Source organism: Dermacentor albipictus, chromosome 1 (genome assembly GCF_038994185.2).
Source record: "Dermacentor albipictus isolate Rhodes 1998 colony chromosome 1, USDA_Dalb.pri_finalv2, whole genome shotgun sequence".
NCBI classification, from domain to species: domain Eukaryota; kingdom Metazoa; phylum Arthropoda; class Arachnida; order Ixodida; family Ixodidae; genus Dermacentor; species Dermacentor albipictus.
This window is the reverse complement of record NC_091821.1, coordinates 247,563,561-247,590,196: the sequence shown is the minus strand read 5'-3', so window position 1 is coordinate 247,590,196 and position 26,636 is coordinate 247,563,561. Positions and strand designations below refer to the sequence as shown.

Sequence of the window (26,636 nt, the reverse complement as noted above, 5' to 3'; positions counted from 1 at the left end):
GCGAAGATGCTTATCGCATCGCAATGGGATTGGCGGTGATAGCTTTGCGACAACCCCAAAGATTTGCTGGTACCGAAGTGACAAACCGAGTGCGCGCCGGCGTTTTTACGTAAGATGGGCGGGTGAGTGTTGCAGTGATGCTGCTACGGCAGGCAGCTGTATACTGTTATTGATCGCGCGCACCTCGTGCATTTTCTTGTTTACATGGGATCTAGCGACCGGAAAACGTATAATACGATCGCAGTTTGGCGACGTACTGAAGGTTGGTGCTGAAAATTTTTGTTTTCTGGGAACGTATGAACTGGTAAAAAAATTACCCTAACTCTATGGGGTAATTTTTTGTGGTGCTCTCTCTCTCCTCCCATCTTTCAACCCCCATCCCGCTCCCATGTGCAGGGTAGCAAACCGGTTAGGCTAAACTGGTTAACCTCCCTGCCTTCCTTCTCCACTTTTTCCTTCCTTGTGGTCTCGATTGCAGACGTTGGCGCTGGGAAAATGTGCATAGCGGTAATGTATCAACGAGGTTCTACCGTATACAGTGTGTTGGGGTTTTGTTCAAGCAAAACTGCAGTGCAACGTTACATTACTTAACTGATTCAAAAAAATAAAATAAAAATAAATGGCAGACTTCTGCAATTCTTCCTACTTTCAAATCATTTACTGCAACAGCAGGAGGCTCTCACACCTGACACGCCATCTTCTAGAGGGCCCCTTTGCTGTGCACAGTGTCATCTTTGTTCATCTCAGAATTGCCTGTTGTGCTGAGGAATTATTATTAGAGTCACTGTGGGGTGCTAAAACTAACACAAAATGCCAAGAGTGAATGTTAATCGTGCAGTGGCTAGACATTGTTGCAAGGACATGAGTTTGAATCCTAGTGGTGATGGTAGGCAATGTTTTCATTTTTCAGCATACAAGTGCTTCTCTGACTACACTACGTGCATTTCGCCAACATTGTTATGTAACACCCCATGTGTTGAAATAATGAAAATATTGAATATCATGCGCTCTTGTGCTCTTAGCAGGTCTGTGTGCTGTAGAGACACCTATGAGCTCACAATATATATTACAGGTGTTTCAGCTTGTTACGCAGAACACAGTGCATTCACTGGTACTACTGTGTGACTCGAAATGCATCACTAAATAAGCCAGTTTGCTGGGGTTTGGATTGTCTGCAGTTCGAGAAATGCTGTGATAGTGGTCGTTTTCTTTTTCTTTGCCCTATGGTGGGGATAATAGTACTGAGGATGATGAAATGGTTTGACAGCAACGTGATAAATTTATTAAATCAACATTTGATGTACTTATAGCTAGTTTCAGCACATACTGTCTGTGCTGGTCAGGCCAGGGAATGTAGGCTCAATATTACGATACAGTAAAAAGAAGCTGCATCTCATGCCTTTGTTTAGCTAAAAAGAGAAATGAGGGTTGAAGGGGATATGTGAGTAGGTGTGTCAGTTGTATCATTGTCTGAACTTTTGAAATAAGCTTTGGGCAATAAATTTTGCGTTATCGATGTCCTAGTGCAAACTACAATGTGAGTGGTTTGCAAGTCCAATTTTTTTCAACATGCTATAGATTCCTTAATAAAAAAAACGAAATAAAATAAATCAGTACTGTATATATAAAGTGTACAGTCTACATTGTAAGCAGTTTATAAGAATTCTGACATTTGGTCGTGCCTCAACTATGTTTGTCCAGGAACTTGAGGACTTCAGCTTGGACTACGTTCTGCCTGGTTTCCGTGCAGAGGTTACTGTAATCGAGGTGATGTATTTGCATCTATTTGTTGTGCTTTCTAAACATTCTGCACCTTTTCTGCACAGTACTGTACGAACCTTACTAGGTATGGCAAGTTGTGCTACTATGTACATTTATAGTTGTTCACTGATCATTCGGACTCGGCAGCGACAGACAAAACGTCTGAATAATCGGGGGCGCGAAATACAGTTATACCTCGATATAATGAAGTAGATAAAATCAGCAATTTGCTTTGTTATATTGAAATTTTGTTGTATTGAAATTCAACCTTTTGTGCAAATAAGTACAGTTGCCGATCGGTTTTTCTTTCATGGAAAGGAGCCGCAGAATTTTCCGAAATGCTAGAAAAGGAGATGTGCACCAACCTGCCTCCCACTCCCCTCGCACGTGCTTAATTGCGTTGACGTGAGCTCGCTCCCCTCGCCCTCTTTCCCCTTGCTCACAGGAAAGACGGTGCTCATCAATTCACCATTTTTCTCGGCTTACCTTCACACGCTTTCACTCACATTCAAAGCAAACAGTGTGCCGAGCGTGGTAAGATCTTGAGACTTGGATTTTATACAGAATATGATGCTGCTCTGCTTCGGTGATGGGTCGCTCTTGGTTGCACATTGTGCGATTGGAGAGGTGCTTACTCAAGCAGCCGCTTGTAAATTGACCATTTGCATCCATGCAAGTGTTCATGTACAGTTGCCGACCGTTTATTCGGAACCCACGGGGACTGCAAAAATGTACGAATAAACAGGTGTCCGAAAAAGCAGATTAAGGGGCGGAAAATGAAATCCTATATTTCCATGCACTTATTCGGGCTCGGCAGTAGGCTTGAATAAATCGTGAATGCACCGTTGCACGCTGTTCTGTTTACGCGCAATCAGATAAGCCTGAATTTCGGAGAGGGTCGTAGGGTCCCTATCGGCGGCTGAAAGCAGTCACTGCTTATACACGCTCCACATGCGACGGCAGCGTAGCACATGGTGCATCATCTTCCGACTCGGTCATCGTCCGACGGTGCAGCAGAAACCTGACGAATGATCTCGCTGTCGTCGAGTTCTGCTCATGTCAGTACAGCAGTGTCAGCACCTGTGAAACTGTCAAATGAGACGGTGTCCGGAATCGCAGTGCAACCACTGCACAGGTCTCGGCAGAATATTTTCTGCGTCGATAGGGTGCACATCGGAAGGCGAGAAATCTTAGGCCTCCCGGTACCTGCTTGCCGGCATTCCCCAGCGCAGTCTGCGCAAGCACTGTCGGCGCCATTAGACACTTGATGCGACGTTTCCGCATGCCACGTTGGATCACCGAAACCTTGACACAGCACACAAAGCAAACACCACCGTGCCGACACCAGTCGCACAAACGAAAAACGTGGCCTTACTCGCAACGTCGTATGTAAAGAAACAAATCAGCTGCTGGATTTTCTTGACATGGCTTACTAAGCTGAAACCGGAACTGCTGTAGAACCACTCTATTGAACCACGCAGAAACGATGATGAGCGAGGATTTGCAGTAGCGCCACTTCGTGGGACAGCAAGGTGGCTCCGTTCAAAACAAAAATGGCGTTCAGCAAATTGAACCATTCACCGGTCTGAGTCGGTGCATGGTGCTCTCGATCGAGTTGGCTCAAGGAGTGTCCGAAAAATCAGACGAGAGGTTGCGAGGTGTCCGAACTTCCAGCAGTTGTTATACATTATGGCCTATGGGGAGAATGGCGGTGCCGCAAAGAAGACTGAATAATCGAGCATGTCTGAATTTTTGGAGTCTGAAAAATCAGTCAGCGACTATATTCGCACACCTCTAGCAGTAATCGATATAACAAAGTAATTTCTGCTCCCCCTTCAACTTTATTATAATGAGGCTCAAGTGTATTTATATATTTGCTGTTAATGAACCAATTTGAAAAATTCTTGCACTAGACTGCTCCCTAGAGGGCATGTAACATTTAACAAGATTACTCCTGTGTGTAGTATGTATATAGTAGCTCATTGTACTGTATCATAATCACCTTCCACCTACCTTTCCCTGTATCTACCATTTTCCCTTACCCAGTGAGGAGTAGCAGGCTAGACACATGCCCTCCAGGCCGAGCTCTCCTCCTTTGCCTTCATTAATATCTGCTCCTCCTCCTTCACAATGTAACCAAAATTGGCTATTGGGCCTGGTGAGGGACCCTTTTAAGAGAGGGTGGGTTGCAGCTGGTGACGACTGACCCCGTCAGTGCCAGGAGCCTTAGCTGATACGTGCAACAAAGTTGTAAAAAATTTGTTAGTCCCACCGTCTCATGATTTACAACAAGAAAGGTGCAGTATAGCTGCCTAACACGGCTACCAATACGGATGGAGGTGCTGGGAACGGTTAGTCCCTGCAACAGAACTAGAACACAGAACACTACAAGCATGAAACTGCCTTTATGTTTATGGTAATGCAACAGAACACAAGAAAGTAAAATGTTCAAACGAGCTGTCAGGCATTATAAAAAGGAAATCGGGTTTATTTATTGTTCTTGTCTAAAAAGGGAGAAAAAAAGCAAAAGTCATTTGGCCATCCTCACTGGGTCAAATCAGGGCTCTGGCTGGACATTTACTGAAAAGTCAGAGCAATTGGCAACCATAGCCATGCCCTTGCATGAGCACTTTTCCTACCGGGGCCACAATCACTTGTATCATTGGAAATATTCAGTGCTGACGAAATGGTACTGTTTTGGCAGATGCTGCCAAACAAAAGATTGCATCTGGAGATTGCATGCCATGGAGAAAAAATTAGCAAAATGCGTGTCTCAGTTTGGTTTACTGTAAATATGAATGGCTTGTGCATGTTGTGGCTGTTTGTTTTGGGAACGAGCAGATCATCACGCTGCTTCAAGAACATGAAAGGCCTTCCGGTCTGTTATGTGGTCCACAAGAAAGTGTAGATGACACTTGATCGTTGTCTGAGCATAGGAGGCTGAACTGGCGATGTCTGCACTGCCAAGTTTATCTTCTTATAGACCAGAGGTTCTGTGAACTGCATTTGAGTGTTCCACAAGCAGCTAAAATAAATTCAACCACATCCCACCTTTCGATGGACTTTTACATTACAGTTTGCATTTAACAAAAACACTGCGCGTCATATCTGCAATTCGTATTAGTCTTTGAGGAATGACCATTGTGCCACCAGTGAGTAACTCTGATGTTCTGCAAGCTAAAAGCCAGTTTTGAATTCAACGGTGTCTGCCTGGTTGCCTCGTTTCCGACGTATGACAGTCCATATATTGCTGTAGGAATGAGGATCATATTCGGAAGTGATTTGTGGTACAGGTGTACTGATGGCGACACAGTGCTACCCGTACAGGGTGGTTTTAAGCTTCGTCCATTTCTACTGTGATCAGAATAAAAATGCACAAGCACTTTGCTGCATGCTAGGCACATTTGCAGACTTTTAAGGTTAGAATTGCCATCAGTATATAAAAGACCATACCTCAGCACAAGTGATTTGCATCATTTGTGTATCAAAAATAAAGCAAGCTTTTGTGCATTGAACATGTGAACTACAAGTTCTTGGTTTTGTGATCATGGGAAAGTGTGCAATATGTGTGCAGTTTTCAGATAAGCTTCAAATTGGCATATTTTGTATTTCGAATTCTTGTTATCTGGAACTATTTTGGGATCCCCCTTGATTTCACTATATCTGAAATCGACTGCGCTAGTACTTGCATCATGATGGCAGTCAGAATTGTCAGTGAAAACTATCACCTTTGAGCTTGTCAAGGCCTCCTTGAGCTTATCTGAAGCTAGATAATCATTCAGTAGCTGTTATGATAATTGATTTATGCCGTGGAAACATGTTATAGTGGCTGTCACTGCACACAAACCTTCACAATGGTAATGAAGTGCAGTGATTAGTTGACACCCCTGTTGGGACACCAGTACATGTATAAAGAATTGACATACTCTTGCTCTTGGTTTTCGCAGGCACAGAATGAAGGGCTGGTGGTAGGCTGGAATGGTATGGAAGCATGTGTGCATCGCAGCCACTTGCCGGGACCTTGGGATACCCCAGAGGACATTGTAGTTGGGCAGACACTGGTGGGCACATTGCTGTATGTGCAGCCACTTGTTCAACGACCCTACCTGAGTCTTCAGAAACCCCTGAGCCGAACCATGTTTGGAGCAATTCGCCCTGGTGCCCTCTTGGAGAGTGCAGCAAAAGTGGTGGCCATTGAAGCTGGTGCCGTGCACCTGCGCCTTGAGCCCAGTGGTGTCCGTGCCCTCTGCCCACGACCTCTGGTAGCTGATCAAGATGTTGAAGATGCCCGTGACTTTGTTACTGCTGGTGAATGCCTCACGTGAGTGGCTTCTTTTGATTCTTCTCCTGAAGAGTGCAGAACCCTTCCTTCAGCTACCCATTCCGAACGTTGTTTAGGAGCAGTGTGAACCCAGTGCTCACCAAGGGGCATATTAGCTTCATAGCAGTTTGGCGTTACAGTTGAATTTTGTTGATTGCACCTTAGCAGGACTATAAAATTTTTTCAAATAACCCAAGAGTTCTAACAAATGGAAATGTTTAGGCATCTTATGTATCTGTGTCACAGCGTGTGTGGTAGTCCCATTAAAAGCGTACTACAGTCGAATCCCGACACAATGAAGTCCACATAACCAAAATTTTCACCTCAACGAAGATTTTTAGTTCCCCGTCAATGTTCTATAGAACATAATGCATTCAAATTCCCCCTAAAACGAACTACTTCACGGACACATTTTCACTTCAACAAAAAACAAAATTTTACACAGCAGACGTGAGCAAAAGTATTTAAACTTTAGCTCATCGAAACCCATAAAACTCCTTTTTCCTGCCTTGGCAAACCATTGACATTGATAGCATTAAAACACACACACACACACACACACACACACACACACACACACACACACACACACACACACACACACACACACACACACACACACACACACACAAACTTTAGCTGCTCGGGCCATGACACAATGTAAACAAAACCGAAAGCCGTCTTGCCGTGTTGGTGATGCCAATGCAACGCACTCTTATGGAGGAGCATCCAAGCTCTGAGGAAATGTTTTGGGTCATATTGTTTAGGAAAATGGTGCGCGTACAAATAACATGCACGCAATAATTTTATTTATATAGTATTTCTAATTATTCATTTTCTACAAAGTTTCGTGAAAATGGCTCCGGTGTGCAACAGCAATTAGTACTATACGAAGTAGTGGTTGCGAGGTCAAATCCTGGTAGGGTGCGACGAGACATTCGGGCGACGCACGCTTGATGACTGATTGCACGCCATTTGATCATTGTCTCTTGAAGCTGTTGGATCGTCAGCTGAAGCATGTCACAGCTGACAAAGAAACCAGGGTGTCTACCGACCGGGAAAACCGGGAATTCTCAGGGAATTTGAATAGTCTGGAAATACTCATTGAAAACTCAGGGAACTTGTGCTTCTATTAGGGAAAATTACCTGTAACTTTAGTGAAAGGGAACGAAAGTAATGTTAATGCTGGCTCTAGTAGCAGAGGAATCGCAAAGAATCGTCATTGACGCCGTGTCATCGGCACAATGTATTGCCAGAGTAGTTAACAACCGATTTGCCAGACGCCCGATTTTTCGGACATGCCCGATAATTCGCACAACTTTGCGGCACCACCACGTACTCCATATAGTCAATGTATATTGTCCTGACTGCAGGTCTGAAATGGCATTAATCAAAGCCACCACCGCCGCCATTTCTATTATCTCGCTGCCTCGAAACGGCACTCTCGCACACAGATCCTCTGGCTGCCGTAGCCACTACCACGGCAACGTTAAGCCTAGCTGCTTCTACGTTTCCTATTAAGCTTCTTGCCGTGCGGTGCCGTGTTTTTCATTGAAAGAAATTGCCGCTGTCAGCAATGGCACCGACTCTGCCTTTGTAATCCTCATGATTGGCTTCAAAGCTCGCAGAGCACAGCACGTTGCGTAATGCCAGTCACCGAAAGTTAGTTTCACCTCAGTACAGTAGTGCTAGGCGGTGAAGCATAACAAGCACGGGAAGGGGCAATTGTCATGGGACACAGCATGTATTCCTTAATTATACACGCGTGCACCCCCGTCTCATGTCAAAGTACGAGCACCGATATGCCTAATAAGTGTACTGACAGGCTTTAAGAGTTTTTTCGGACGTGCTTGTGGCAGTTTTAAAGACATGCACTCATTTTTTTTTTGGACAGCCAGATTTTTTGGATGTTTTTGTGGCCCCTAGCTAGTCCGAAAAATGGGACGTTGACTGTACAACTGACCAAGAGGATGCTCCAAATTATCCATGAGGTGAAAGGGTGGCAGAAGGAGGATGAGAACCGAAAGGATCAATGCACGAAGGAATTAACGGAAAAGGAAGCGTGCTGCCGCCTTTTTGAAGGAGCTTGAGCTTTACCGTTTTAACCGCAGGTTACTGTATCTAGCAGAAATGTGCCATCATCACCAGTAAAAATTCACTCCATGCTGCCAGCAGTAAATGATGTGGCACCATCTGACAGCTAGGGATCAAAACACTTTCATATTCTATGGCCTCCAAGACTACAATGCAAACGCAGTCTCGCATACCAAGTTTGAGACCAGATGAAGCAAAGGCTGATTTTACTAATTATTTCTTGTCACGGAGGAGAGCAAGTAGCAAGAGTGAATTTGTATCTAGGTGGCTGCACTGGTTGTTGTCGTGCAGTCATGTGGCAATGGGCAGGCCACCACACCGATCTCTGGGCAACAAGCAAAATTTCTGCAAGCAGTAGAAAATGCCTTGTCCACGTGATGTCCTGAGATGCTGTCAGTTGTGTCTTCACTTGGTTTCTAGGCGTCCTTTTGCGTTTTACGCAAGAAAAGGAAAGCTGTAGTGTTGGCTCTAGGCGCCATTTTATTCTCTGACGACAAGGGTGGTAATGGCGTATGCAATGTCATAACTCCTCGCTCGTGGGTGGGCGATTTGAATTGCTCTAGAGGAATGCGGAATCTTCAGGCGCAATTTTCTCTTAAACTAAGTTTTTTTTTAGCATGAAACATGTGCTGCATGGTTTCAGTCCACGTTTACATAATACACGTACTTGCTTTTAGTTGCCTTTTAAGCACAGAGTACATATACTATGTAATGTCTCTAAAAATTAGCTTGGTAAACCTGCTTTTTCTATTTGACATGTGAAACTGCAGAATTTAATTAACTTTAACTTCTTCACCTGTGAGTAAATATGGACTGTAGAAGGCATTAGAAAAATGTACGTTGCATTGACAGGTTTTTTTCTTTTCTTTTGCAGCTGCCGTGTCATGGCTCTCAGCTACATGGATAGAGTTGTGGTTGTGTCCTTGAAGAAGTGAGTTGGTTGCTGCATTTACTATTTTTTGCGCTACCAGCGTAGAAGCTGCTCCTTAACATCACATTTCACCTTTCTGCTTCTGCTGTTGTTTTGCAGGTCCATGCTGTCAGAAAAGTATGTTACTGCCGATGCTTTGGTTCCAGGAGCAAAGTTTGAAGTAAGATAGAAGTTATTAAATGGCATCAATGTTTACGTAGAGTTCTTGCTGACAAGGAAAACAAGGATAATTTGTTAACGAGCTTCATAAATTACAATTTATGATGGAGGTTTTGAGAATATTTGGTCATTTGAGAAGGGGCCAGTCAAGGTGATGCAGTGAGGAGTAGCAAAACATGGTGGGACATGACAGGGCTAGTAGAATGACAGTGCAGCTCAGCAGAGTTGCATTTTTTTCTGTGTTTGCTTTGGGTAAGGCTTCTATTTTTTGGGGAAAGGAAAAATGAGGCTTCTGATGGTCATTAGCACTTTCAAGATATTTCTTAGTGCCAGTGTTGTGTGGAAAAGAAATTACTGTGACAAAATATAGAAAATTGGAATGGCTTTAGTACTGCTACAGTCAAAACTTGATACAACAAAATTGTACTTGCAGCGAAGAACTTTGCTAAACTGTGAATTTCGTTATGTCGAGGTTTTAAAGTTTCAGCAGTAAAAATAATTTCAAGGATTCCCAGAACATTTCTGGTGGACAGCACCTTGTCAGCAAACACTTATAAACAAAATGTACTATGGTGGCTACTACTGTGCTGGCCTAAGAGAAACACATGCAGTAAAACCTAATTTGTACATCAAGGAAAAAAAAAAGAAATGTGAGAGAAAACATACTAACTGGGAAAACGTACAATCTGAAGTCACTAATAAATTCAGTAGACTCAACTGTAGTTGACATCTGTGTAATGCGAAGTGTTGCGTGAATTGCAGCGCAAAACGCTAATGCATGCCTAGCTAGTGGGGGCCAAGCGATTCGAGACACCCATTGCCATTCTTGTGGCTTGAGGGAGCTTACGTTGTCACTCCTCGAATTCAGCCTGGGTCAGCAGCTTCTTTGGGCAGGGCATTCTTGTGAGAAGTTTTGACGTGCCTACTCGGTGAGAATCATTGTGGCGCGAGACACTGATGTGCATTGGGCTTTTGGGGCCCAAGCAGCCAGAGATGCGCTTTGTCATTTTCTTATTGCATAGTGTTTTAAGATGCTTACCCCAATAGGGTTGGCGGTGGCTGTATCTGTGAACGGGATGTGCAACAACTCGCAAAGAAATTTGCTTGTAACCTGCTGTGGGGGCGTAGTGGCTGTGGCGTTGCACTACTAAGCCCAAGGGCACAGAACATCATCCCATTCAAGGCAGCTGCATTTTGATGGAGGTGAAATGGAAAAATGCCCGCTTACCATGCATTGGGTGCACGTTAAAGAACTCCAGGTGGTCAAAAATTTATTTCGAGTCCCTAACTACAGCGTGCGTGCCTCATAATCAAATCAGGGTTTTGGCAAGTAAAACCCGAGAATTGAACATAATAATAAAAATTTGCTTGTATCGAAAGAGGAAACTGTGCACGCCAGCACTTTCACATCACATAGGTGTGTGAGTACTGCAGCTAAGCTGCTGTGCTGGGTGCCTACTGCTCCCAATCGCGCTTGTCTCGTGCCTTTTCTTGTTCATATAGGCTCTAGCAACCTGAAAACGATTCATACAGTCACATTTTAGCGACGTACTGAATGTTAGCATCAAAATGTTACGTTATCCTGGAACGTTTTAATCGGTAAAAAGAAGCACTACCATATTGGGTAATTTTTTTGTGTTCTCAGTTGCGAATCTTGATAGTGGAAAATCATACGAAACGGGATTGTATTAACAAGGTTCTACTGTATTCACTTTCAGCTTCACCTTGTTTACTACTGCATGCTTACTGCTCATGCCTGTGCTAGCGTGCTTTCAAATCAATGTTGTACCTGAGAGAGGTTGTGTGTATTAGCTAGCACATACAAAAAACTACAGCTGAAGCAGTTACAGTACAAAACTTTGTTTGTTTTGTGGGTATGTTTGCTTTGTGATACATTTATTCAGCTATCTTCCATTTCTTTGTTGCTGTCACCTCCCTTCAGAAGAGTAGGCAGGCGTTGGGCCCCTTCCCGGTGGCAGTTGCCAGCCTGCTCATTGCTTTCCCTTTCCTGTTAACTGTGTATATGTGTTCAAAACAAATAATAATAATAACTTTATTCTGCGGGACACATTTTCTTATTCTTATGGGAAACCAGGTGACAACATTAGCATTGCTACAACACATTATAAAAAAATTTCAATGTTTTACCAAGTAAGGAGGATGCTCAGGAAACAAAGAGAGGGGGTGGAGGAAAGGAGCTATGTACGCTCATCCTTACATTTATCTGCACATTTAGAAACACTTCTCTGTTGGAGCCAGTCTTCCTCTGCGAGATGAGGCAGAAGACGTGTTATGAAGGACTTCCTCCTGCCTGTGTACTGGCCTTTTTTGAAGGGCCCTTCACCAGGCCCCATGGCAAATTTTGGTTATACGCTGAAAGTTCTTACGTGTCCTCTAGGGAGTTTTATGCCGCAAAAGTTTTTCAAATCGGCTCGTTAATAGTCGAGGTAGAAATATTTCAGTGCCTCGAACCCATGATTTCAGCAGGCGGGCTCCACTGCCAAGCAAGACGCTCTCTCCACTTGTTCCGTCTAGCCTTCGCAAGCAAATTGCTTTCCTACGTTCTCCCATACCAGACCTTGCGGATCGCGTGACGCATACATCACAGGCCCCACCTTCATTTTTTTTCTCCTCGCTTTTTTTTTTTTTTTGAGGTGCTACGCATTTCTGTTGACCGCGTCGCGCGCAAGCTCTTATCTCTTTCGCGCAGCGCACGATTTTGCACACTGCGCACAAGGAAAGATGACTAGCGGTGTAATTCACTGCTACACGAATACTGAGACAGAACAAGCGGATTGCAGAGCATGATCACACGCTGGAGCACGGTAGAAAATGGCATAGTTCAGTACCTACGCACGTGACCGCCCGACCGTGGGAACAAGCAGACGAAGTAGACATCTCTCTTGCTTCAGTGCGAAGTAAAACAAAAACACGCAGACATTCCGTTTCTGTCTTTTATTATTTCTCTAAACTTTAATTCGTCAATTCAAGCAACAGATCGTAGAGATAACAGATGTTGTCTTCAATAATTCTCAAAGTCGTGTCACCACGGTGTACTTAGATTTAGGTGCACGTTAAAGATCCCCAGGTGGTCAAAATTTCCGGAGTCCTCCACTACGGCGTGCCTCATAATCAGAAAGTGGTTTTGGCACGTTAAACCCCATAATTAAATTTTTTTTTTTTTATGTGTCACCACGAGCGACGTAACACTGCGGACTCGAGTACGTAGGTGCAGGGATGCGAGTATGTAATCCTCTGGCTTGGAGCGCAGCCGCTGCGAGAAGGAAAAATGGCGTTCGGTTTGAAATTTCCGCGGCGCGTAGCAACGTAATACTTTGCAGACACGATCGTTATCGCTCAATGTATGCTCTGTGCTTGTCAGCTCAAAATCGCCAAATTTGGTGAGGGGCCCTTTAATGATGTCCAAGATTTACTGCAACGCGCGACACAACACCTGCAAATCTTGGATGCCGCGAGCCACGTCGATGGATTTCTCTCGCTGCAATCTGCACCGAACTCGTTGGCACTTCTAACCGCGCTATTAAGGCCTGGCCTTCTTATGGTTTCTTTATAAGTGCTGGCAAGACATTTATCTACGAGGAATGTTCTGGGAATTTGTAAAATTATTTTTACTGTTGAAACTTCATAACTGACTTAACAAAATTCAAAATTTAACGAAGTTTTTCCTTGCAAGTACAACTTCATTATATAGGGGTTTGAGAGCCCCTATTAGTAACCCTTTGAGGGTCAAATGTTTTCATAAGTGCGTCCCCCTAAGGTCACATTTTTTAATAGCTCGGAGTTAATTTCTTCAGAGTGAATTATTTCAAGAAAAAAACAGGCAAATAATTTTTTAGGTGACAATAAAGGGACAATTTGTGGTTGAGTGCAGTTTGATACATTGTTTGTTGTTGAATACTTAGATTAACTCAGACTTATGTTTATGTTTAAGATACGACTAGAAACTGTATATTGAAACATTGCATTTCTTTTTCTACTTGATAAATGTTTTGTGCAGAGGGTGCCATCCCAGCAAACATAGCAGTGCAACGGCCTTCAAGCCATGGTCAAACCAATGACAAAAGGCCACAAGAATGTAAAATGAAGTGTATCGTTAAAGAATATAGCCCCAGGGATGTGCACAGCCCTAACTAAAGTGAAATGTGCCATGTGAGCGCCCTCAAGCTATTGCAGTGGTGTACACCTGTCAGAAAAATGTAGCGGTAATCAGTTGTCAGATCGCTTGACGAAATTATATCAGTTATTGCACGTCCTGGAATGAAGAATGCACGCACGGCAATATCGCCGGTTGGAAAATGCCCACTGTAAACAAAGTAGTCACATGCCTACGGGAAAGCAATGCAGGCAAACATCTCATGGTTATGGTTTGAGTGATAAGGAACAAGATGGAAACTAATTTTTTTCCATTTTTTTTTACAGCATAAGGCAGACTATAAAGTGCGCAAGCATGGAATTGAGCATGGGGCTGTAAATTGGCTGAAGTGGCAATACTGTACTCCCAAAATACCGCAGTGGCAGTTACCATAGAGCAACCGAGAAATCAATATTGGTGGATGGCATGTTTTTTTAAACATTCTGTTGCCATCATAAATGTATGGCTGTGACCACTCGTGGTTTGTTTCTGCTGCCTTATATGTACAGTGGTGACCCGCAAAGAGTTAATTCCAATATTGCATTAGTTACTTTCCAGGCTTGTTTTTCAGCTTGCCTGGTTTTGAAGTGGAAGAGCTTTTAGTGACTCTGATCTGTTGATGTCTTCTGCAGTGTACAGTGCGGCAAATGCAGCGTTCTGGTATACTGGTCAGTTTGAGCCCGTGGATTGCAGGCTTTATTCAAGCACTGCATGCGAGTGGTCCCGAAGAAGAACAGCCCGCTCTTGGCTCTAAAGTGCGGTGTCGTCTGCTCAACGTTGACCGTAGCTTTGACCCACCCAGGCTGCTTCTGACCTGCCGGCGTGCGCTGGTCACTTCAAAGCGCCCCATTATAACCACCTATGATGATGCCACTCCTGGGAAACTTACAGAGGGCATTGTTGTCCGTGCCACACCACAAGGGCTCTTGGTGGCTTTCTATAACAATATTAAAGTGAGTGTCCCTGTATACATGTTTAAAAATTTATTAACAGTAATGTTTAGAAGCTTATTGTGCTGTCATGTTGATTTTAATGTACGATACATGCAGCTAACACAGTTCCCAAAGAACAAAAGCAATGAGTTGTGAAATGTTTGCTAAGCTGTAGCCCTATTAATAGGAATCAAACTAATGGGAAGCATTGATCAAGCTGGTAATCGGTAACTCTGTGAACTTCTGCAGCTGATAAGTGATGATGATAAAGTGTTGTGTGCTTTACATGGCTGCAGTATCGAGTTGTGTAGCAGTTGTATACTGCATGCTTCTGTCACGACTCTCTGAGATGACTAGTAATGTAAGATTTGAGACTATAATTTTTTACTGTCTAAGCGACATAGCAGTGGCAGGCATCACAATTGGTGCAGTAACCCACTCATTATTAACAAAATCAATGAAGTGCACAATTAAAGACTTTATGGGGCATGTTGTAATTCCAGAGTTTAAGTTGGCCAGTACTTCAATCATAACCTTTTGCTAGGAGCTATGCATTAAACCAGTTTCAGGAAATAAGTCTGCAATGAAATGCATTGCTGCTCCAGTTCCACACTGTAGAAAAATACAGTGAAGTGGTAAAAGGAACAGGAGTGCCTTTCACAGCACATTATGAATCGATTAATCAAACACCTGCAAGGTACAATGCTTCTAGCAAGAGGTTAGGAGTGAAGTTGAGTATACTTATAACAATCTCAGTTATAATGAATTCTTGGAATTTGTAGCATGACAGTCATAATTTTTATGCCGTCTGTTGCAGTATGTCTCGGATAGATGAACATGTAGTGGCTACGAACTCCTTTAGAGTGACCACGGAAGTACAGTAGAACCTAGTTCTTACCTTCTGGAAAACATTGCAAAAAAAGTACTAACCGTGAAAACGTACGATCCGAAGTAACTGAAAAAATTTATCAGACTCAACTATTGCTGTAATCCATGTATTGTGAAGTGGTGGCGAGGATCTTTGCGGCACGAGACGCCAACGCGCGTCGTGCTGGTGGGGCTCCGGCGGCCCAAGGCGCATTCTGTTGTTTTCCTATTGTGTGGTGTTTTTCCTATTGTGTGGTGTGGAAAACCAAAATAAAATTTAGCTAGCGGGCGACGCCAGATGCCGCCGAAGCGGAACGTGATACCCACATTGCGCCGCCTGCAGCAGGGAATGGCAGCGTGTTTGGATTATCACCGCCTGCTAAAAGCGTGCAGTACGCTACCAAAGGCACCATGCACCATGCGCTGTAGAACAGATGGGTGAAGATGCTTATTGCAATGGGGTTGGCGGTGATGGCTGGGAATGCGGCTTGCGACGACACGGGCGGAGATTTGCTGGTACCGGAATTAGAAACTGTGCGCCATCGTTTTCATGTTGGGTCATTTCTTGTGTTCTCGATTGCGACCATTGGCGCCTGGAAAGCGTACATAACGGGAACGTATCAACGAAGTTCTACAGTATATGAAACTTTTAACGGTGCTCTTAGGTTGGTCACTGTATTTTGTAGGGTGCAGATGCCTAGGACTTTCATTTACCGCAAGAAACGAATAGTCGAAAATAACATGGCAGTACCCCTGTAAAATGCAGTGTAAAACAGATAGGTGAAGATGCTTATGGCAGTAGGTTTGGCAACGATAGCTGTGAATGGGGCGGATATTTGCTGGTACCGGAATAAGAAACTGTACGCGCTGTCATTTTCACGTGAGACAGGCATCTATATGCTGTTCTCGATCGTGTGCACCTCGCACGTTTTCTTCTTCACATGGGGTCTAACAGCCAGAAAACGCATACAATTGCAGTCTGCAACAGGGAACGGTGGCGCGTTTCGGTTATCACCTATTAAAAGCGTGCGCTACGCTTCCTATGGCACCACGTGTTGTGAAACGGATAGGCGATACTTATCGCAATATGATTGGTGGTGATAGCTGTGAATGCCGCATGCGACGAGCCTGGAGATTTGCTGGTACTGAAATGAGAAACTGGGTGCGTGCCGTAGTTTTCACGTGAGACGGGCGGGCAAGTGTTGTAGTGAAGCTGCCGCGGCGGGCAGTAATATACCGTTATCGATTGCCCGGGCCTCGCGCATTTTCTTGTGTACATGCGATGTAGCGGATGTATCATACGATCGCAGTTTGGCGATGTACTGAACGTTACCGAAAAATCGTGTTTTCTGGGAATGTATGAACCAGTAAAAAATGAGCATAACTCTATTAGGTCATTTTATGTGTTCTCGATTGTGAACGTTTGCACCGAGAAAACATACGTAATGGGAATGTATCAGTTAGGTTCTACTGTACCTGTCAGTGTCCCAAGAAGGCACCACTCTCCTTGCATGCCCACTGTTTAGTGTGTTCCTCAGCAGTGTATGCCTGGGTGTGAACACAAAAGCACTTCTCAACTGCGCGAAATGGCTGTTTACATCACATTACGGGTGTTGTTGTTCACAGCTGGTTAAATGATAAAGGTGGCTTGGGTGGAGGTTACTGCACAATGCATAAAAAAATGTTTTGGCGAGGATGGATTCTTACATGGAGCTTGAGAGTGTAACTGTGGAGCTCAGAAGCAATGAAGACTCACCCGTGTATTTATAGCAGCTCATTGTTGAAGCAGTCTAGTGCGTTGTCATCAGTTAAGATATTGCTGATATGTGGACGATGAAGCCAACATCCTGTAGTTGTACATGGATGAAGGCATCGTCTGTGCGGTGCAAGGCTATATCAGCAGTGAATTGGATGCAGAAAGTCAGTTACATGCTGGCTGTTCTTTATTAAATCCACTATAGTCTGGCTTGTAAAGGTCAAACAGAGTAAATGTACTATATCAGTACTTATACATGAAATGGTGATGTTCTGAGTTGCTTACTTCGTTGCATGTGAGGTGAACTCAGCCAGGAATACACTGCACTCATGTATTTTTGTATGTATTAAATGTGGCTAGGGTGTTGCAGCTTGTGATAGTGGTGCTATTGACAAAGCTAAAGCATTTGTGAAGAACTGGAAAAGTAGTTGATTACCTGATTGCAGATAACCACACTGTAATGAGTTAACCTGATGACAGTGTTCTAGATGCTATAGTTTCTTGGTTTCCTTCTGCCCTTACTTTTGTCTTGTGTAATTTTTGAAGACGTTTCTGTTACTCTTGCCATTGATTCCTTTGCTAAGCTCTTCTTACAAAGAAAGATGTAGTATTCCTTCAAATTTATTTAGTCACCTTTTGTTGTATTCTTTCGAAGTTGTGTTAAATGAGCACTTAATTCTACAGGGCTGGGTGCCTTCTCGAGAAATGCCCCGTCCTGGCCACAGCATAAATGCAAATTACCCCGAAGGCAAGGTTGTTACTTGTCGTGTAGTTGACTGCCAAACTTCAGAAGAACGTTTGACACTGTCACTAAAGGTAAGTTTATACTGCTTGGCTTATTTTTCATGTTTATTTAACTTGAACATTTGGGTTTGTTTTCTTTTTTTTTTATTTTAGTAATGTATCTGGTAGTAGTGGGAACTCAATTCATCAGGGATGTTTTATTATTTGCAAATTTCTGGTGGCTATAGGCAGCATGTATTTCCGTTGTATTTACTCATTGCTAACGCTCACCTTGGAAAGGAAAAATTATCTTGTTTACTGCTGTATTTCAAGCTGTGGACACTGCAGCATGTGCATATGAACTTAGAACTTTTATCATTCAATGTTTCATCACTTCATTCATCAATGTTTGGGTAAGAATGTAATGTTACCTTTGACATTTGTTAAAAGCATTATGTTTGGAAAATGAGTTTTTGAGGTGGTAAAAACCAAGTTATTACTGCTGCATACATATAGTACAAAGTGTTCCTTGAGCGTATAATGTAAATGCTTGTTCATGGCTATCTTTTTGAAGCTAGAATGAGCTTTTGTGTTTTGCATATGTTGTGTGAATGGTAAGTGAAATGTTAAATTTTTTATGACATGTGAATGTTTTTGTGAATTTGTATACTGATATTATTAAATTAATTCTTCAGCTGGCACCAAAAGGAGAACAAGAAGAAGAAAACATGCCTGCCGAGGTAAATGCTTAATGTCAAAAGCACTTGTTGTGGTCATAACTCAAGCATGGTTTCATTTTTTTTCCAGGCAATAACAAACTCCTTGAAGCCTGGTGCCATGGAGGTGGGAACTGTAAGTAGCTCGTCAGGATCATTCTCTGTCTGTCTCATGCCCATCATCATGTTTCAGTGGCTATTTTGTCCTGCCACTGAGCGGGATGTGGCAGGTTTTATTCTTTGTTGTAATAGTGACCGACGCACTTATGTTACTCGAAGTCAAAATACGTCTGCATACTACTCGAATTTTGTTGTACACTGAAGAACCAGTTTAACATAATTACTGATCTGTAGCCCTCTACTACAGTGTTTCTTATTGCCGAGGTGTGATTGTGGGACGTGGAACCCTATCATCAATGTTATACTGGGCTCAGGAACATGGTCAGAACTGGCATAATGACCTTGCCAACAGAAATGCACACTTAGCTTCCACACCAGAGATCCCATCTGATCGTCTTCCTTCAGACTCCCCTTCTATACTTTCAGCCCCCAAATCAGATCCCATCAGGACACATATACTTAATCTGTTCATCTGCTTGTTCCTCTCCCTGTTATCTTTCTCGTGTGGAGGAAGTGTCTCTATAGAGACTACAGGCTGGGGTGGCCCTTATACATTCCGCTACCTGGCTCGGGGTTCAACACCTGAAGACCCTGTGAGCTGTTTTTAGTTTGTTGCTCTATCATTTACAGCAAACATTCACCACCTCTTGTGGATCTGCCCATGAACAAGGGATACTCAAGAAAGAATTCCAAAAGCTGCCAACCTATAAACTCATCAGAGTTGTATGTGTTGGCTCATTGAAAAGTTCTCAAAACTATTACTTCAATTTCTACATGAGTGTGGCCTCCACAATTTTGAAATACGCATATGAGTCCCTGAATACTGCTGCTTTATTATTCTTGCATGTATGCTGTGCGTAAGTAGCATTTCTAAGTCTAGTGCCTACTATACAGAGTTTATTCATATTCCGTGGGGGTTTGCCTTGCACCATGGCCATTTAAGCATGTTTCATGCATTCCTGACTTTTTATTGTTAGGGTGAGGTGCTCTAATGTGGCATGCTTGCACCTGAGTAATAATGAGTGTGTAACGCAGATGCGAGTACAACTTCTAACACAACACACACTCATCCATCAGTTTAGGTTTGTTATGATAGCAGGGTCAATAGTATATGCATACAAGGGAGGATCACGAGTGTCTGAATGCAGTATCCCTGGCATTATTGGCCTAGATTTTATGTAAGCTTACTTGATTCTGTGAGTTGCCTCCTTAAATAGGTCGATTTGTTAGCCTTGTTGCCTATCAAGTAATTGTTTTGGCTCATTGTTCAAGCTACAGCCTGCAGATTGGCAGAGTTCCATCTATATACAGTTAAGGGGGACATGGCAATTAGGCTTACTCTTTCTTTCTTTTAAACCAAATTCAATGAAAATACACAGTCTTGTTCAATTTTTCAAGCTTTATTTATGAATTATTTTTGTTATGGGTCAAAATAATTATAGAGCTAATTAAAGGTACACTATTACCTTAATATGACAAAGTTGGTAAAATTGGCACTTTAATTCGTTAGAGAGAAATTTCATTGTATTGAAATTTTACCTATTATGCTAAACAGTTGGCGACAAATTTTTCTTACGTGAAAGTGGCTGTAAAGTATTCTGAATTATCTGGCATCTGGGAAAAAACATTTCATTGAGAATTAAAATTAATTTTGTTGAGCTTGAGAGTCGATCATCAAAGATATGGTTTCATGCATGGGGTGGGACTCCTGTGCCAATTGCACCATTTTGATACAAATGAAAATTCCTGCGCCAAACACAAAAAACTGACTGAAATTGCGCCATGTTGCTCCAGAATGGCTTCGGCATATGTGCTCCAGCAGTGGCCACAAACGGCGTGCAGATTCATTCTTAAAAAAAAAAAAAAAAAAAAGTGCCGTCGTTCACATTTCGCACCCCGCACGATGGCACCTCCCTTGCAGTTTCTCATAATTTTCTACTTATAACGCTGGACTTTTTGGTGCTTCCGGCAAGTTGCTGGCGTGTGCGCGGCCACTCCTGGCTGTCATCGCTGCTGTTGGAGGAGCGGGGCAGCTGTATTTAGAGTGTATTCTAATATGATTGAGCGGGCCAAGCGGCGCGGTGCTCTCTAGCTGAAGAACAAAACAATAAAAAGTAGACTGAGGGCACTGCGAACGAACTAGATATTAGGGAGGCAGGTGCTGCAGCGGGTTCGGTGGGCAGGCCTGTCTATCCCCACACTCTTAAAGGCACCCTGAAACAATTTTGATGATTTTTTACAAACATATTGAGTCATTAGAGTAGGTCCTTCTGATCATTAATTGACACATCTAAGTGCTCTGCATAAAGCATGTAATTTATTATAAGGTTTTAAATATGTACGTTGCTGTCGATTGCAGCGTACTGCTCGGCAGAATTTTCCGCCGCCCCTACCCACATGACGTAAATCACCCAATTGACGTCAGGTGGGCGAGCCATCCGATTGGCTGCCCAGGGCACGTCATCGATGCTTTTTCCACCCTTATGGTGAGCAAATGATGTTCGTAATAGTTGGAATGTTAGTTAATTTGTTTCTATAAAAAGAAAGTAACAGAAATAGAGTGCACAAGAACAATTTCTCTCTACATTTAAGCACTTCCGGTACACAGCAAGCGTCGTCTGCTTGTGTAACAGCATGCTCCATTTTGACGAGAGCTCCGCGGTCAGAGTCGGTCTCAGTCTTTTCGCGAGCACTAGGATTCGGCTTTGTTGCGTTGTAGACTGCAAACGTAGCAACTGGCAATATTTGAAGTTGCGACATTGTGTCCCTCTGCAAGGCATCAGACGAGCGGACTGGCTGCACCGCATCGGACTTCCGCTATCCGAATGGCGCCAGGATTTGTGCGTTTGCGACTGTCACTTTACACCGGAAGATTACTAACGCAATAGCATTTCGCGAGGCCGGTATTAGAGTAAATGCAAGCACAAAGGGACAGGGCCTGGCTGTGTCCCTTTGTGTGTCGTTTCACGGGATGAGCAGAAGCGCAAGTGTGAATGGTCTGCACAGTGCAGCCACCTGGTGGCACAGAGCTAAACCACACATAGTAGCAGTAACAATATGTATTCTTCTTTGCTGCTGGTGTAAATTTTTCACAGGAGTGTAATCATTAACATGTTGTTTTTGTAAATGTTTAAAATGTTTTACACTTGGTTAGAGCAATATTAGCTCTTTGTTTGGCTGGTTAAGCTCTGCGCCAATGGGTGACTGGACCGTAGAGACCGATCAGGCAACTCACGTACGTCTACGCTAAAGTTCCTTCATCAGCTTGAGTTTATGCCTCCACCGTTCCGTCGAAACGCCCGGCTAGCCTGTGGTTACCGGAATACCAGACACGTTCGGTGCTGCTACAGAATGCTTGCAACGCATGCTGCTTTGATAGCTCTCACTTGGGCTCGACTGCACAGCTAGCGGAGAGTTTGGAGAGGCTTTGCGCGCTTGCTCCTTGAGAACCGGAAGTCGACGACACGATGTGCCATCATGACGCAGAGCCAGTGAAGGCGGAGCTTAGCCCCGATCACTCGGCGAACAAGTTGAGGAGAAAATGCATGACTATGGAGGAAGGTAACTTGTAATGGTCCGTAGCTCTCTTAAAGGGACACTAAAGGTTAATATTAAGTCAGCGTGGACTGTTCAAATGCCATCCCAGAAACCTCGAAACGCTTGTTTAGTGCGAAGAAGAGACTTATTTTAATAGAGTATGCGTTCTGAAGCATCCGCGTGCTTCTAGCGGTGTTCAAATTGCTCACCCTCTGATTGAGGAGTCGTGACGTCATGGTCTCATAGTGACGTTCCATCGTCGGTGAGTAAAACGGCGCCCGCACACGGCGCTATGGCTTTTCTGCACAAAACGCAAATGCGTGGCCAGAAACAGAGCCAGGACAGAGCTGACAGCAGCGCGAAAGCAAAACTGTGGTGGTTAGCGGAAGGGAAAGCACGCAACGATAAGCTGGTTCTTTATTTTATTACACCAATTGTGTAGCTTGTTGCAATGGAGGACCCTGACCACGACACATTGGCTCGCGATGCTGGGCTCGACTTCAGCGATTTAAGCACTGATGAATGTGATCTGCTGCTGAGGACTGGCGCTGCCGGCGTCGCTGCGTACTACGACGGCAACTGTATGTCATGGCTGTACATATTCGCACACTTGTAGCTTTTCCTTCGTGAAAACCAAATGCCACACTCACCGCCCCATCTTCGACCTGCAGTTGTTCTTGCGCTTCGGAGAATGCAGGCAAGACCGACGGAACAGTGCTACGGGAAAGCATTGCTTTGAAAGGCACTCCACACGACTTCAGTAAGTTGGCGTTGAACTCCTAATCCTCTGGACGAAAGTGCAGCGAGCACACTGTGTGATTTTTCGGCTCTTTGCCAACGTGCTGTGGCAGAGGTACGGTACTTAACCACTTCGAACGGAGAGGTTCACTCGTTGGCACACAGTGATAAGTAACGTTGGATTCGCCGCTGCAACTGCTTTCGGCCAAGTTCCGCGGACCGTTTGCGCATCACACGACATCACATGGATGTGGCACTCTCGCTGCTTGTTCCAAATGCAAGTTTCGTGAGCGAGCAGAGCCAGCACAGCACGACGCGATAACGAAACAACTGAAACTCCAAAGCGTCCAGAGTCGAGCGAAAACGAAACCTTTCGACCACCCATACTACTGAAGGGTAACCTCAAGATGTTATTTTTTCTTAGAATCGAACAAAAGTAGACAAGTAGCATTTTCTTCCGTCTTATAACCTAATGAAATGATCTTTTTAATACGAGTAGTTGAGTACTAGTGACGTAAATTATGATGAGGAGTGCCTTCGTCATTGGGCTAGTACCGGAACGTCGCTGGGAGGTCTCAAATCGTGTCACGCATTAACCTCAATTTCTCGGTTACTAAAGCTCTGTTCACGATTATATTGACGCCTTAGACGTTCTAGAGCATTGCTTTATCACTTTAACTTGACTTCATAGTAACTTTTAGTGTCCCTTTAAGGGAGGACACGGGTTGTGGCAACCAAAAATCGCAAAAAACTAGATTTTTTTTATTGCATTTTTGGAATGCACAGCTATTATTGCATCTTCGTTGTTAATTTCATACCGATAACATGAATATTTTAGCTGCAGTGACGCCTTATATGATATGTACTAGCTGAATTTCAGGCGAAACGCGCTGAAACGGCACATTTTCCGAAACGCGCGCCTGCTCTTCCACGTGTGCTAGCACGGACATCTTGGTCTCATTTGAAAGAGCCGACTTTTCCCTTCAAATTCCCACCAGAACGGGCCCCATTCAGCCATTGGCCACTTAGAAAATGCGCGGCAAAGGAAGGTACTGGAATGCTTTCCTACTATTTGTCACTCGGGGCATGTGACTTGACCTTGCCTCCCGATTGGCGGAACTGCATGGCTATCGTCTGCTTCACGCTTGGAGCCGCGCATTGAGGTGTGCCATCTTGCCCCAGTGTCAGTGAGAAAGCAGGACGCGATGTCTGAAACGGAGCTCAAATTTCGGACGCCGCACAAGTTTTATGTGAAAAAAGTGCGACGGACACTCATCAAAAACTTCAAAAAATGCTGCTCGACACTGCAAAACGTCCAGGACGCCACAACCCCAGCGTCCGATGCCGAAATCGTCGATGCAGCAGCGGCAGGCCTAATGACCGTATCGGCTGCTGCGGATACTGTGACAAGTCCGTCTGCTGCGAACCCTTCGATCAACGCTCGCGTATGGCAAGATATGATCTACCGGCAGCCCGCCGAGCTGGAGGAGGAGGAAGTGAAAGCCAAAGCAAAGCAACTCTTCATCAGAGTTGTCTTCCACTCCAGCGACGGAGAGGAAACGCGAGTTCGTGGGTGACAATACTGACGATGCACTTAGCCTGCCTGATGGGACTACATTTGCGATTGTGGACTTGAGGGCCGTGAACACTTTATTAACGTTCGCAAACTGCAGTATCTGCAATGGTACCTTAGAAATCGTCCGAGACGAACGGGAATACGGACTCGCTGTGAAGCTGCGTTTTATGTGCACAAACTGTGGAGATTGCGTTGGTGTGGAGCTCACTGCGCGTTCACAGTGCTGAATGAATGAAACCCTTTGCTGTGAACGTTTTGGCTACGTGTGCCATGTAGGCAATGGGGAACCGACAGACTGCGTTCAATGACATTTTCTTGTTTATGGGCATCAGCCATCGGGCTCTTTACACGAAAACGTGGCAGAGCTACCTAAAGACGAAATCAACGCAAGCGCCGATCGCGTGGCGTGTAATGTGATGAATGACCGCGCGGTCGGTTCGGGAACTTTACACCGAACTGAACGTGGGTCATACTGGGAACATCGCGGTGTCGTATGACGGGTCATGGATGAGCCGTGGTCATACATCCCATATCGGCGTCGGCACTGTTATCGAGTTGTTCAGTGGACTTGTGCTCAACTTTGTTGTATTGAGCAATTTCTCTGCTGGGTGCGAGTCGGGGGCCTATGGAGAGTGACCCTTCCTATGGAGCCTGAAAGGATGGCCACAAGTATCAGAACAACACTAATAACAAAGCTGGGGAGGTGGAGGTGAAAGCTGCCCTCATCCTTTTCAGACGATCATTGGAGCGGCACAATCTGCGATATACAACGGTACTTTGTGACGTGGACAGCCGCAGTTTCTCGCTTTACAAGATGATGAAGTGTATGGGTATATCGCAATTGAAAAAGAGGACTGCGTGAATCATGTGCAAAAGCGCATGGGGACGGCTTTGCGCAACTTGGTGGCAAAACACAGAGGCCCTGGACATGAGAGTCTTGGCGGAAAGGGCCACTTGACAGCAGACTTGATCTCCAAGTTAACCTCATACTAAGACCCGCAAAGGAGATGTAGATGCCATTCAAAATACAGTGATGACCACATATCATCACATTACATCAAATGATGATGTGGCTAATCACACTCTTTGTCCATCAGGCCCAAACACTTGGTGCAAACAAAATGCTGCAGTGGCCAAGGGTGAGCCGGTTCCAAAACATCCTCGAAAGCTTCCTCCTCATGTGTGTTGGGCTTTACGTCCCATATATGAACGTCTTTCAGACAAGAAACTGCTGCAACGTTGCCAGCGTGGTAAAACGCAAAATAACAACAAAAGCTTGCATTTGATGGGCACTGATGCCAAAAGACCGGCACGCTTCTTTGTTCATGGTGGAGGCTGCTGTGGAAGAGGCAGTAATAAAGTTCAATGCAGGCAATGCAAGGGCCTCAAAGAACATAATGAAAGAACTACGTCTAAATCCAAGCCAGCAAAGTAGCACCCTATGGCCAAGAAAGATGGACGTCGAATGGCAGTATCAGCCAAGAAGCGCAAAGCATCAGAAAACTTGCGCCAGTCCCTCAAAAAGCAGCACACAAGTGCTGGGAGTCAGCAGGACTACATGCCAGGTGCCTACTGAGCTGTTCCAGTTGTAAATTTGTAAATAAAATAGGGTTTTGCATGTTTTCTCACTTTTCTCAAAACATGTTTTTGGGCCACTTCACCAGACTGTCAGAATGACATCTCATGATCTAGAACAGCTAGAGCAATAATTTTTTCTTTGGCAGAAAGCCTAATCTGCATATTACAAAGTGCTGAGAGCAGAATTTCAAATTTGTGCACATGTATATTTCCATTTTATTAATTTTCTTTTGGTGTGGTAGCCTTAGGACAAGGAAAGAATTTTGATCACCTGCAGAATGGCTAATTAGAATTTCATTTGAAAACTTTTTGCAGCATTGCAGTTATTGCACATTATAGTATCTAGCTATGCAATAATATTCACTTTCTGCCGAGCATTCTTTTTTTTTCCATTGTCTCCGGAAACAATAGAGTGGCAGCATTGTCAATCTCCTTAACTGATGGACCTACAAGAAAAATGATTGCATATTTCAAATCAGCACGAAAAACTAAGTAAGCTTGTTTATTTTCATCAGATTTGGCCATAAGATGCAGTAAATAATCTCCACAACCCATGTGCCCCCTTAATTTGAGACGTTTCACACAAATTGTGGTGCGAATGATTAACTTTAGCTGTACCCTACGTGTCTACAAAATTTGTCCGAACCATTTCAGGGGCCCTTTAAGCAAGATTC

The 26,636-nt window shown here is 44.1% G+C and overlaps 1 protein-coding gene across 1 annotated transcript in view; it reads left to right on the top strand.

The window, feature by feature from the left end:
* The window catches only part of Rrp5 (Ribosomal RNA Processing 5), a 105,286-nt gene that overhangs the window by 12,982 nt on the left and 65,668 nt on the right, over window positions 1–26,636 (top strand). The window contains exons 6-13 of the mRNA XM_065429856.1: window positions 1,702–1,767; window positions 5,709–6,082; window positions 9,051–9,107; window positions 9,207–9,267; window positions 14,052–14,372; window positions 17,659–17,790; window positions 18,393–18,437; window positions 18,505–18,549. Of these exons, the coding sequence (XP_065285928.1) occupies window positions 1,702–1,767; window positions 5,709–6,082; window positions 9,051–9,107; window positions 9,207–9,267; window positions 14,052–14,372; window positions 17,659–17,790; window positions 18,393–18,437; window positions 18,505–18,549 (1,101 nt within the window). The remainder of the gene's footprint in view (window positions 1–1,701; window positions 1,768–5,708; window positions 6,083–9,050; window positions 9,108–9,206; window positions 9,268–14,051; window positions 14,373–17,658; window positions 17,791–18,392; window positions 18,438–18,504; window positions 18,550–26,636) is intronic.